The 13,733-nt window shown below is 40.9% G+C and overlaps 1 protein-coding gene across 3 annotated transcripts in view; it reads left to right on the top strand.

Annotated features, from left to right (window-relative positions):
- The window catches only part of RYR2 (ryanodine receptor 2), an 830,565-nt gene that overhangs the window by 582,090 nt on the left and 234,742 nt on the right, over positions 1-13,733 (top strand). For all 3 annotated transcript variants that reach the window (XM_053605591.1, XM_053605592.1, XM_053605593.1), the window contains exons 35-36: positions 9,145-9,949; positions 11,703-11,903. In XM_053605591.1, the coding sequence (XP_053461566.1) occupies positions 9,145-9,949; positions 11,703-11,903 (1,006 nt within the window). The remainder of the gene's footprint in view (positions 1-9,144; positions 9,950-11,702; positions 11,904-13,733) is intronic.

The following is a 13,733-nucleotide window of genomic DNA, read 5'->3' on the forward strand; positions in this document are numbered from 1 at the left end:
TAGCTCATTCATCTGGACAGGGACTCTGGTAGCTGCATGCCCTTTGGAGCCCTCCCTGCCTCTGCGCAGAGCTCTTCTTCCGGCCAGAGACTGCTGGAGCCTTGGGCTCTCTGTGCCAAAGTCACTGGGCGCCTGGCACTCCCAGAACCGTGTGCACCACCCCCATCCTGTTGCTGGATCCGGGTGTGTCACAAACCAGAGATGCTTCCACAACCAGAACTCCCTAGCTAGAGCAGCCCCAGAGGAACTACACAGGGTCACTCCCTACAAAGATCCAGCAACAATAGAGTGATCCTGCTGGGGTCTAATCTTGGAGAGACACCTCCCCAACTCTGAGAACAGCCAGAGGCAACGGTGAAAAACAATCATGAGGTGAAATCAACAGAAAAACTCTGGCAATATGAATAATCGAGTAGATCAACTCCCTCAAGGATCAATGGGGCTGAAACAGCACAAGACCCCATGCACAAAAAAATAGCTGAGATGTCAAAAATTGAATTCAGGATCTGGATAGCAAATAAGATTGAATTAGAATTCCAAAAGTTATCTCAAGAATTCAATGGATTCAAAGACCAAATGACCAAAGATTTTGACACATTGAGACAAGAAATTGCATCCCTCAAAGAGCTGAGAAACACAGTAGAATCCCTCAGTAACAGAATGGAGCAAGCAGAAGAAAGGATTTCTGACATTGAAGACAAAGCTTTCAAACCCTCAAGGAAGAAGAGAAATGGAGAGCAAAAACAGACCACTGTCTCAGAGAGCTCTTGGATAACTTGAAGAAACCCAATATTCATCTTATAGGGATCCCTGAAAGTGATGAAGTGGCTTCACAAGGCACAGAGTCTCTTCTCCATGAGATTATGAAGGAGAACTTTCCAGACATGCCAAGAGATCCCGAAATTCAGATAGCAGACAGTTTCAGAACTCCAGCACGACTCAACCCAAATAAGACATCCCCCAGAAACATCATAATCAATTTCACTAAAGTTAATATGAAGGAGAAAATTCTGAAAGCTGCCAGATGAAAGAAAACCATTACCTACAAGGGGAAGAATATCAGAATAACTGCAGATCTCTCTGCTGAAACCTTTCAAGGTAGAAGAGGATGGTCATTGACTTTTAATCTCCTAAAACAAAATAACTTTCAACCCAGGATCCTGTACCCAGCTAAACTGAGCTTCATTTATGACGGAGAAATTAAATACTTCAACGACATTCACATGTTGAAGAAATTTGCCACAACTAAACCAGCTCTCCAGGACATTCTTAGACCTATCCTCCATAAAGACCAGCGTAATTCTCCACCACAAAAGTAAACCCACACAAAAAATTTTTGATCAAATTCCAACTTCCACAGTCGCAAAAGGATTAAAAATGTCCACCCGTCTCTCAAAAGGCTTATCAATACTCTCAATTAATGTGAATGGTTTAAATTGTCCTCTAAAGAGGCATAGGTTGGAGGACTGGATACAAAAACTCAAGCCAGATATCTGCTGCATCCAAGAATCGCATCTTACATTAAAAGACAGATATAGACTCACGATGAAGGGATTGTCATCTATATTCCAGGCAAATGGAAAGCAGAAAAAAGCAGGCATTGCAATCCTGTTCGCAGACGCAATAGGCTTTAAACCAACCAAAATAATTAGGGATAAGGATGGACACTTCATATTTGTTAAAGGTAATACTCAATATGATGAGATCTCAATTATTAACATTTATGCACCCAACCACAATGCACCTCAATTTATAAGAGAAACTCTAACAGACATGAGCAACTCGATTTCCTCCACTTCTAGTAGTTGGATTTTTAACACCCCTTTCACAGTCCTGGATAGATCCTCCAAAAAGAAGCTAAGCAAAGAAATTTTAGATTTAAACTCAACCATTCAACATCTGGACTTAACGACATCTACAGAACATTTCATCCCCAAAAAACTGAATACACATTCTTCTCATCAGCTCACAGAACATACTCCAAAATCGGCCACATCCTAGGCCACAAATCTAACCTCAGCAAATTTTAAAAAATAGAAATTATTCCTTGCATCTTCTCAGACCATCATGGAATAAAAGTTGAACTCAATAACAACAGGAACCTGCATACCCATACAAAAAAATGGAAGCTAAACAACCTTATGCTGAAGGATACATGGGTTATAGATGAGATTAAGAAGGACATCACCATATTTTTGGAACAAAACAACAATCAAGACACGAATTACCAGAACCTCTGGGATACTGCAAAGGCAGTCCTAAGAGGGAAATTTATAGCACTGCAAGCCTTGCTCAAGAAAACGGAAAGAGAGGAAGTCAATAACTTAATTGAACATCTCAAGCAACTGGAGAAAGAAGAACACTTCAACCCCAAATGCAGCAGAAGAAAAGAAATAACCAAAATCAAGCAGAATTAAATGAAATTGAAAACAAAAGAATTATACAACAGATCAATAAATCCAAAAGCTGTTTTTTTTAAAAGATAAGAAAATAGATAAACCTTTGGCCAACCTAACCAGGAAAAAAAGAGTAAAATCTCTAATTTCATCAATCAGAAATGGTAATGATGAAATAACAACAGACCCCTCAGAAATTCAAAAAATCCTTAACGAATACTACAAGAAACTCTACTCTCACAAATATGAAAATCTGAAAGAAATCGACCAATACCTGGAAGCACGCCACCTACCAAGACTCAGAACGAAGTGGAAATGTTGAACAGGCCTATATCACGTTCTGAAATAGCATCAACTATACAAAAATCTCCCTAAAAAGAAAAGCCCAGGACCAGATGGCTTTACGTCAGAATTCTACCAAACATTTAAAGAAGAACTAGTACCTATACTACTAAACCTCTTCCAAAATATAGAAAAAGAAGGAATATTACCCAGCACATTCTATGAAGCAAACATCACCTTGATCCCCAAACCAGGGAAAGACCCAACAAGAAAAAAAAATTATAGACCAGTATCACTAATGAATATAGATGCTAAAATACTCAATAAGATCCTAACAAACAGAATCCAACAACACATCAAAAAAACTATACACCATAACCAAGTGGGATTTATCCCAGGGTCTCAAGGCTGGTTCAATATACGTAAATCTATAAATGTAATTCAACACATAAACAAACTTAAAAATAAAGACCATATGATCTTTCAATTGATGCAGAAAAAGCTTTGATAATATCCAGCATCCCTTCATGATCAGAGCACTTAAGAAAATTGGTATAGAAGGGACATTTCTTAAACTAATAGAGGCCATCTACAGCAAACCCACAGCCAATATCATATTGAATGGAGTTAAATTGAAATCATTTCCACTCAGATCAGGAACCAGGCAAGGATGCCCATTGGCTCCATTGCTCTTTAACATTGTAATGAAAGTTTTAGCCATTGCAATTAGGGACGAAAAGGCGATCAAGGGTATCCACATAGGGTCAGAAGAGATCAAACTTTCACTCTTCGCAGATGGTATGATCGTATATGTGGAAAACACTAGGGATTCTACTACAAAACTTTTAGAAGTGATCAAGGAATATAGCAATGTCTCAGGCTACAAAATCAACACCCTTAAATCTGTAGCCTTTATATATACCAACAATAACCAAGCTGAACAAACAGTCAAGGACTCTATTTCTTTCACAGTAGTGCCAAAGAAGATGAAATATTTGGGAGTATACCTAACAAAGGACGTGAAAGATCTCTACAAAGAGAACTATGAAACTCTAAGAAAAGAAATAGCCGAAGATGTTAACAGATGGAAAAACATACCATGCTCATGGCTGGGAAGAATCAACATTGTTAAAATGTCCATACTGTCCAAAGCAATATATAATTTTAATGCAATTACTATTAAACTCCATTGTAATACTTTAAAGATCTTGAAAAAATAATACTTTGTTTTATATGGAATCAGAAAAAACCTTGAACAGCCAAAACATTACTGAGCAATAAAAACAAAGCAGAAGGAATTATGCTACCAGACCTGAGACTGTACTATAAATCCATAGTGATCAAAACAGCATGGTACTGGCACAAAAGCAGAGAAGTAGATGTCTGGAACAGAATAGAGAACCAAGAGATGGATCCAGCTACTTACCATTATTGGATCTATGACAAGCCAATTAAAAACATTCAGTGGGGAAAAGATTCTCTATTCAACAAATGGTGCTGGGTAAACTGGCTGGCAACCTGTAGAAGATTGAAACTTGGACCCACACCTTTCACCATTAACTAAGATAGACTCTCACTGGATAAAAGATTTAAACTTAAGACATGAAACTATAAAAATACTTGAAGAAAGTGCAGGGAAAATTCTTGATGGAATCGGCCTGGGTGAATATTTTATGAGGAGGACTCCCCAGGCAATTGAAGCAGTATCAAAAATACACTACTGGGACCTGATCAAACTAAAAGGCTTCTGCACAGCCAAGAACATAGTAAAGCAAGCAGACAGCCCTCAGAATGGGAGAAAATATTTGCAGGTTATACCTCCAATAAAGGTCTAATAACCAGAATCCACAGAGAACTCAAACGTATTAGCAAGAAAAGAACACATGACCCCATCTCAGGGCGGGCAAGGGACTTGAAGAGAAACTTCTCTAAAGAAGATCGATGCACAATCTACAAACACATGAAAAAAAAGGTCATCATCCTTAATCATCAGAGAAATGCAAATCAAAACTACTCTGAGATACCAACTAACCCCAGTGAGAGTAGCCCACATAACAAAATCCCAAAACCAGAAATGTTGGCGTGGATGTGGAGGAAAGGGCACACTTCTACACTGCTGGTGGGAATGCCCACTAATACGTTCCTTCTGGAAGGATGTTTAGAGAATACTTAGAGACCTAAAAATAGACCTGCCATTCGATCCTATAATTCCTTTACTAGGTATATACCCAGAAGACCAAAAGTCACAATATAACAAAGACATCTGTACCAGAATGTTTGTTGCAGCCCAGTTCATAATTGCTAAGTCATGGAAGAAGCCCAAGTGCTCATCGACCCACGAATGGACTAGCAAATTGTGGTACATGTATACCATGGAATACTATACAGCCTTAAAGAAAGATGGAGACTTTACCTCTTTTATGTTTACATGGATGGAGCTAGAACATATTCTTCTTAGCAAAGTATCTCAGGAATGGAAGAAAAAGTACCCAATGTACTCAGCCCTACTATGAAGCTAAATTATAGCTTTCACATGAAGACTATGACCCAACTATAGCACAAGACTATGGGGAAAGTGCCAAGGAAGGGGAAGGGAGGGGGTAGGTTTTGGTGGAGGGAGGGTAATGGGTGGGGCCACATCTATGGTACATCTTAGAATGGGTACAGGCGATTGCACTAATGTACACAGCTATGATTTAACAATAAAAAAAGAAGGAAAAAAAGAAAAGAAATTTATCTTTGCACTCTCTCTCTCTACTAAGAAAAGAATTTTAACTTTCTAATTTAATATTTTGGCATGCCATGATCAGAAACCCAATATAAACCCCTACCTGAGTAATTAATCATTTATATTAATTGCCTATGATAAATTTATATGAAAGTGAATGGAAAATTTAAACTCTTACTAAAGATCGTGAAAGATTTTCCAAAAAGAAATGAAACACAGATGCATAAAAAAAGTGTCATTGAAATCAGTTTGTAGAGAAGAGAGAAATAAAAAAACAAAGCCTGGGCTAAGAATTATGCAGAGATTTATGTGGATGGTAGACACAGGGCCCACATTCATGCTACCTAGCAGCCAAAGAAAAATGTGATAAAGTTTCAAAATCCAGATTCTAAAAGGAAAGTACCGACTAGTGGTTGAGAAGAATCTGATGCCCTAATAACATGGTGAAATATTATATTTTAAATTTTTGGATGGTGGTAGATGCATGTCAGTACATACTTTTTTTCTTCTTAAAACGTGTTAAAGTTTGTAATTTAATTTACACTGTTTTGGAAGGGAGCTAATTTCTCTTCTCAACTGAATAGTAAGTTCCCTGAGGTCAGGAATCACACGTCTAATATTTGTTGTCATATTATTAACACACAATGACACTCAGTGATATTTGATGAACAATTAAGTGATATTGAGATATAATAGAAATTTCTCCATTGGGGACTGTTAAAGAATATAATGGGTCATACTGGTCAGGTTTTTTGCAGTAACAATCCCCAAAGTCTTGGTTGCTTCCAAATAAACATTTTACTTACTGCTCATGTTACTTGAGGTCATTGGCTCCCTACATCTCTGCTTTAGGCTGGAGATGGATTGGGGATGAGGCCCACAAGCCTTCTCACCCTGACACTCAAGCTGATGGGGCAGCCTCAGCCTGCGAAACAAAGTTTTCATAGCCAAGAGTAGATGTGCAAAATGAGTCACAGAAACTTCCAGGCCTCTAAGAGTTTCTTTTTGGTTATAGCAAATGTTGTATCTGCTTAGTAAAGTTTATTAAGTTCATTTACATTGTTGTAGCCGAAACAAGTTATATGCTCAAGACCAAAATAAGGTAAAAATACTCCATCTGCAGGGAAGAAGGAAAACATTTGGGGACAGTATATAATCTAGCATCTGCTAGACAGGTAGTTGGGGGTATGCTTGGCATTGTCCTTAGATAAAATAACGAGTTATTTCTTTTGCTATCCCTGAGTTCAATCCATAGTTCATTAAAATATGAATAATTTAGCTGGGCACAGTGGCTCATGCCTGTAATCCTAGCACTCTGGGAGGCTGAGGCAGGTAGATAGCTTGAGCTAAGAGTTAGAGACCAGCCTGAGCAAGAGCGAGACCCCATTTCTACTAAAAAAAAAAAAAAAAAAAATAGAAAAACTAGCTGGTGTTGGTGGGAGCTTTTAGTCCCAGCTACTCAGTAGGCTGAGGTAAGAGGATGAGTTAAACCCAATAGTTTGAGGTTGCTGTGAGCTGTGATGCCACAACACTCTACCCAGGGCACAGAATGAGACTATCTCAGAAAATAAAATAAATAAAAAATAAAAACAATAAAGCAAAATATGAATAATTTTATAAGTGTGTGGGAAGGCAAACTAGTTTAATGCAAGTATATGCTTTGGGTTGCCTTGATCTAAAGGCAAAACTTAACAAGAGTTACAGAAAAATACAGACGGCCTCTCTTCAGAATTCTCTCATTCATTTATTTGCTCATTCCTCAACTTGTATTAGTGCCCACTGTGTTCCTGGCTCTGGGTGGAAAATGGTGTACAAGACAGATGTGATCTTGCCTGTAAGGACTTTATGCTTTAATAGGGAAGACAGATACTTCAGGGAAAAGAATGTGGTGTCATGATGTGAAGAGTATGAGGCGTGGCGAATGAATGGATTGGGCAAGGTACCCACATTGGAGACTGTAGTGTTGTTATGTGGTATTTCTAGCGGATAACATCTTGAGAAAAATGAGTACGCTAACTTAGGTTTAGCTTAGAGTACTAATTTTCTGTATTGCTGCAATGAACAGATCTATAATTTGACCATCAGCCAGACGGAGAGTGGGATTTTGATCCTACTGGACAAGGAAGAGCCCAGATAAGACTTGGGAATCATTGCACTCTAGACTTTAGGAGTGGGGGATTTGCACAATTATTTTTTCCTAAGAACTGGGTATTAGCAACTGGGCCCAGCAGTTGTGTGGTTTCCTAGAAGCTTAGGTGGCACTTGGGGTGAGTGATCATTTGATTTTAGTTGGTAATACGTGAGGCTTCTGGTTCTAAGCGTTGGGAGGTGGAACTATTGTGACTCCAGGCATAGTCTGGCCATATGTCTAAGTTTCCTGCGTTGAAAGGGCGTGATGTATGGCAGAATCAAAGTGACTCAAATGAACAGCCCCACATACACTCTGACTCAGATAGAAACCGACATCCCCTTTTGTTTTGCTGTGAATAGTCTTTTTGTTGTGTTTTGTGTTGTGGTACTGGATGGAACCCAGGTAGCTATGCCAGGAGATGTTTGGGTCTGTGAGGGACACATAATGGCAGTCACCTCAGGGTATGGACAAGGGCAGCCTAGCCTAAGGCAAAGCTTTCTGGTTTCTTGAACCAGAATAGCCAGTTGGAAGAAGGAGCTTTAGAATTTTCCAAAGGACGTTCAAATTCTGAAAAGAGGGGAGTCCCAGGCACAGGGTGAAACTGAAATATCTAAAAGAGGGCCAAGAGCCTTATTACAGTGGACGATGAAGAAAGTTCTAGAAGACTGTCAAATTCTATGTAGAGGAAAACTTGTAAAACATCTAAAAGTGATTTTTAAAAAAAATTATGGGTTAATATGAGGGTACATGGGATTAGGTTAGATGTTTGCGTTTGTAAGGTAAAGTCCAAAGTCAGAGTTTTATTGAGTCATTTACCCCTCCTTTGTCCCCAGTAGGTGAGAACTAACCGAACCCCTTTCACTCCTCCCGTGTTGAGTTTATTTTATTTTATTTTATTTTTTTATTAAATCATAGCTGTGTACATTGATATGATCATGGGGCATCATTCACTAGCTTCATAAACTGTTTGGCACATTTTCATCACACTGGTTGACATAGCCTTCCTGGCGTTTTTTAGTTATTGTGCTAAGACATTTACATTCTACATTTACTAAGTTTCACATATATCCTTGTAAGATGCATGAGTTTAATTGTATCTTTCTCTTCTGGGGGCCTGTGGTTATTCGTGCACTATTTTCAGATGAGTGCTGAGTACACGGGATGCTTGCTTTTCTATTCTTGAGCTCCTTTATAGGAGCCTATGCAACCATTAAACTTGAAACTGAAAATTAAAAGAAGACGATGCAGGTTGGGCATCCTAAATATGAAACTCTAAAATCCAAAATGCTCCAAAAATCTGAAACTTTTTGAGCGTGGATGTGCAGCTCACAGGAAGTGCTTACTGGAGTATTTCAAATTTCAGATTTTCACACTTGAAATGTTGAACCTGTAGATACAATGCAAACATTACAAAGTCTGAGAAAAATCCAGAAATCCCAAACACTTCTGTTCCCAAGCGTTCAGACGAGGGGTGTTCCGTCTGTAGCATCTATTCCTACCAGGCTTTCTGAAATGTACGGTGTACACAGATTCTTCTTCTGATTCAGATTGATTTGTTTATCGGCCCATTTCTGATCTTGGTGCTGCTCTCCTTGTCCCTTCTGCAGATCTGTGGACATCTTAGAGTTGACGGAGCAGGAGGAACTGCTCAAGTTCCACTATCATACTCTCCGGCTGTACTCAGCCGTCTGCGCTCTTGGGAACCACCGGGTGGCCCACGCCCTGTGCAGCCATGTGGACGAACCCCAGCTCCTCTACGCCATCGAGAACAAGTACATGCCAGGCTTGCTGCGTGCCGGCTACTATGACCTCTTGATCGATATCCACCTCAGCTCCTACGCCACCGCCAGGCTTATGATGAATAACGAGTTCATTGTCCCCATGACAGAGGAGACGAAGAGCATCACCCTTTTCCCAGATGAGAACAAAAAGCACGGCCTTCCAGGGATCGGCCTCAGCACCTCCCTCAGGCCACGGATGCAGTTCTCCTCCCCCAGCTTTGTAAGCATTAATAATGACTGTTACCAGTACAGTCCCGAGTTCCCACTGGACATCCTGAAGGCCAAGACCATACAGATGCTGACGGAAGCAGTGAAGGAGGGCGGCCTTCATGCCCGGGACCCGGTTGGGGGAACCACTGAATTCCTCTTCGTGCCTCTCATCAAGCTGTTCTACACCCTGCTGATCATGGGCGTCTTTCACAACGAGGACCTGAAGCACATCTTGCAGCTGATCGAGCCCAGTGTGTTTAAAGAAGCAGCCACCACGGAGGAGGAGAGCGACGCAGCTGAGAAAGAGCTCAGTGCCGAAGACTCAAAGCTGGAAGGGGCCGGTGAAGAAGAGGCCAAAGGGGGGAAGAGGCCCAAGGAGGGCCTCCTGCAAATGAAACTGCCAGAGCCAGTTAAATTGCAGGTAATCAGAAAGGAAGATTGGGGTTAATTTAAGAATTGCTCAGTATGAAGGTGCTTGAATTTGCTTTAGTCCCTGTGTGTGTGTGAGTGTGCGTGCATTTGTGTAATGGTAGTTTGTAGAATTATTAACCCCCATATTCTTTTCCCTTCTCTTCACTAGTAATTTCCTTGCATCTCTCCTATTTCTGCAGCTGCATTTCACCTTCCTTATGCTGGAATGCTTGAAATACAAGGCATTCAATGCCCATTTTTCTCTTCTAAGTCTACTGTTACCAACCTTTGAGCGCTTGTTCACCAGTAGAAGTGTGCATTTTCCCACACCAGGATATGACTTCCCCTCATATGTTTCTGAGGGATCGATGGCATTGCCTGGCTTAGTATTCATGGAGATGGACAAAGCGTCCTTTCTTCCTGCCTCTTCTGTCTGTCAAAGTCAGTTTGATATTTGCATCACTGACAGGTTTTGTACCCTTCATCCCATCAGTCAGCACCGACTGAAGTCTTACTTGGGGCCATACACGTGGTGCTGTGGGAAATAAATGCATGTGAGCCCTGCATCCGAGAAACTCGCTGTCTCCGGGGAAATAGACATAATTATGTATGCATTTCTTTTAAACCATCTGATTGTGAATTGTATTAAATACTCTGAATACTCTAAAGGAAAAGAATGGGTTACAGGAAGAAAGAAAATTTAAACTGTTAGAAAGGTTAGGGATGGCCCCTTGGAGATGGTGACTTTGTAGCTGATGTTGGACTGAGGAGTTGAGTTCAACAGGTATGAAGAAGAGAGACTGGGGCAGGGTGTTCTAGTCCCGTGAAGGTCTTCAGGTAGAAAGGCCAGTATGGCTGCTGTAAAGAAAATAGGTGAGGGTAGATGGGGGTGGGGGGAGGTCAGAGTCTGATTAGCCAAGAGGCTGGCATGCTGGTTCAGTCCCCAGAGGACTGTGCTCTCGCCAGGACAGGGCAAAGGCGATGGAGGAAGGGCATAGAGGCAGGGCTACTTCAGAGCTGCCCTGGACAGGAAAGGTTCTCAGGTGGATGGCACACACAGGGTTTTAAGTCTTCTTTGCATTTATGTCACAACTGGTATTGAGTGTATATAATCTTTTTTAAACTTGGCAGAGCATTCTCTTTTAGACGTGTTTCTACAAATGTGCTATCTCAGTCAAAAATCCCCTTGGCTTTCAGTAGGAGAATGCCCAGCTCACCGTTCAATGAATAAGCATTCACTGCTGCTTAGTTATCTTAAGTGTGGAGTTCTAGAATTGCTACCATAGCTCAATAATGTCCTCAGGAACCCACATCTTTGTATCTTTCTGGTCTGTGATCCTCAGCCTATGGCTTTCTTCCTAAGGAGTATCACCTTATTCTTCCTCTAGTGCTTATGTTATTACCCAGTTATACCCATTTTGGAAGGAGAGAATTCTGGTCTCTTATTAGTGCTGGGAAATCTTTCCCACAAGAGCCCAGGCAAACTTCATTTTATGTATCTCATTGGGCATACCACCTGTGGTTGAAAGGAAGTCCAGAAGGGCAAATGTCCACCAAGGGGACATGTGTTTTCCATTCTGGCCTAGACTAATCATGTTTCATCCCCAGGACACAGGGCATTAGAGCCTGCTCAAAGTCAAGATTCTGTTTATAAGGGAAAAGAGTAGGCAACCGTGTACCTTTATCACAGATTACGATTTCATATACATGAACTGTTAAAGGACTCAGAAATTAAATTTTGTGTCTTGTTAATCATTTTCTAGATGTGCCTACTGCTTCAATACCTCTGTGACTGCCAAGTCCGGCACCGGATAGAAGCCATCGTAGCCTTTTCTGATGACTTTGTAGCTAAGCTCCAAGACAATCAGCGCTTCCGGTATAACGAAGTGATGCAAGCCTTAAATATGTCAGCTGCACTCACAGCAAGGAAGACAAAGGAATTTAGATCCCCACCTCAAGAACAGGTAAAAACAAAATGAAAATTTCTTTTTATTTTGGGTTTTAGTTTACTCAGGATCTTTATATTGCAAAATCATATCATAAGTTACGCATTTTACCCCCCATACTGTTTAAACTAGTCAAGTAGATTTAGTTAGTGTTCTTACTTTTGCCAAAAGAATATACTTGGTTAGTTCAAACAAAACAGGGACTTGTTAAAAGGTATCAGGTATAACACAGACTCTTTCATAAGGCCAGTATCCTGGAGTATGGCGTTCTGCAAATAAGAACAATATTCAACCATGGATGGGTCTTCATCGCCCCTGCCAATAGAAACCTTTAACTCCTAGGACTCAATGCTAGAAGCTTTCTTTTTGAGCCTTCTGTAAAAGAACAAAATCTGTTTGTCACTTTGCTTGCTGCAAGATTGATCACCCTGTTACCTGTTCTTTCTTTCCCTACTTACTTCCAAATTCGGGTCTCCTTAGGGTATAGCAGAACCAAGGACATAAGCCTGAATCGGAGAGCGAGCTAGTCCAGGGATGTGAATTTTCTGGAATCTACCTAGGGTGGGACACAGAGTATGAGAAATTATCAAAGTATTAGGGGTGGTGGTTAAAAGATATAACTCACAGATATCTTCTTTGTTATCTTAACTCATATTTCTCTCTGTGTCCAAAGCAGCTCAGGATGAAAGTGTTCAGAGACAATTACAGAATTTATTCTTTCTTACCAGAATGTAATTTCTTTGAGGGAAGGGACGTGGGAATTTTTTCTATTACTACAAACAGCATTTTTTGAGCATGGAACAAGTCCGCTCTCCTCCAGATTAACTCTTTCTGTTAAACTACTATTGGGAGACTCCTGCTTCTGGAAAGATGGAGTACATGTACTTTTCCCTATTCTTCCTTCAAGTACAACTAAAACCCTGGACATTACATGTAAGACATCATAAGAAGATTCTGAAAGACAGAAGAAGGGAGGTTGGCTACAGAACTCAGGACCCAAGGAACGATGTGGTGGTGAGTGCTCTAGGTTTTCTTTTTGCCTCATCTATGTCAGATTTGAAGCTCAAGAAGCTAGCAAGCAGAACATGCCAACGGGCATAGACAAGAAAAACCACAACAAAAGCCTGCTCTCTAACTGAAGAACCAGGAAAGATCCAGCTTAGCATGACAGAACGGTTTTAGATAATAACTGCACTACTCAGCTGGGCCTAGTGGCTCACACCTGTAATCCTAGCACTTTGGGAATCTGAGGCGTATGGATTACTTGAGTTCAAGACCAGCTTGAGCCAAGAGCAAGACCTCATCTCTACCAAAAAAAGAAAAATTAGCCAGGTATTGTTTTAGGCACCTGTAGTCCCAGTTACTTGGGAGGCTGAGGCACAAGGATCACTTGAGCCCAGGAGTTTGAGATTTCTCTGTCTCAAAAACAAAACAAAACGAAACAAAAAAAATAACTGCTCTACTCCAGATAGAAAACACAGGAAAAACTGTGCCCTGCATCACTCAGCATGGGCGGAGTGGAGAACTTTGATGTCTGTCTATCCTTTCCAGGCCGTGGTGAGGTTCCCAGCAGAAGAGAGAGCTAAGACTTCCGTTGTCACTAGGTTTTTTGACAAGGCCTACCCCTGCCAAAGTGCCAGTAGGGGCCATGGAAGGAGAAGCAGCAAGGCACTCTTACCCTTTTTAGTAAAGGTTGTATAGTACAGGTCTAGTGGGGAACCAGAACTCCCACCCCTGCCTGAGACTCACAGGCTCCCCTCTCTCCTCGTGTCCAAGGAAGCTGAGTGGGGAAGTGACGTTCATTCTTACCTGGCAGTAATGAAGCACCAAGGCCCTTCTCCTGCTGGA

This window comes from Nycticebus coucang, chromosome 10 (assembly GCF_027406575.1).
Source record: "Nycticebus coucang isolate mNycCou1 chromosome 10, mNycCou1.pri, whole genome shotgun sequence".
NCBI classification, from domain to species: Eukaryota; Metazoa; Chordata; class Mammalia; order Primates; family Lorisidae; genus Nycticebus; species Nycticebus coucang.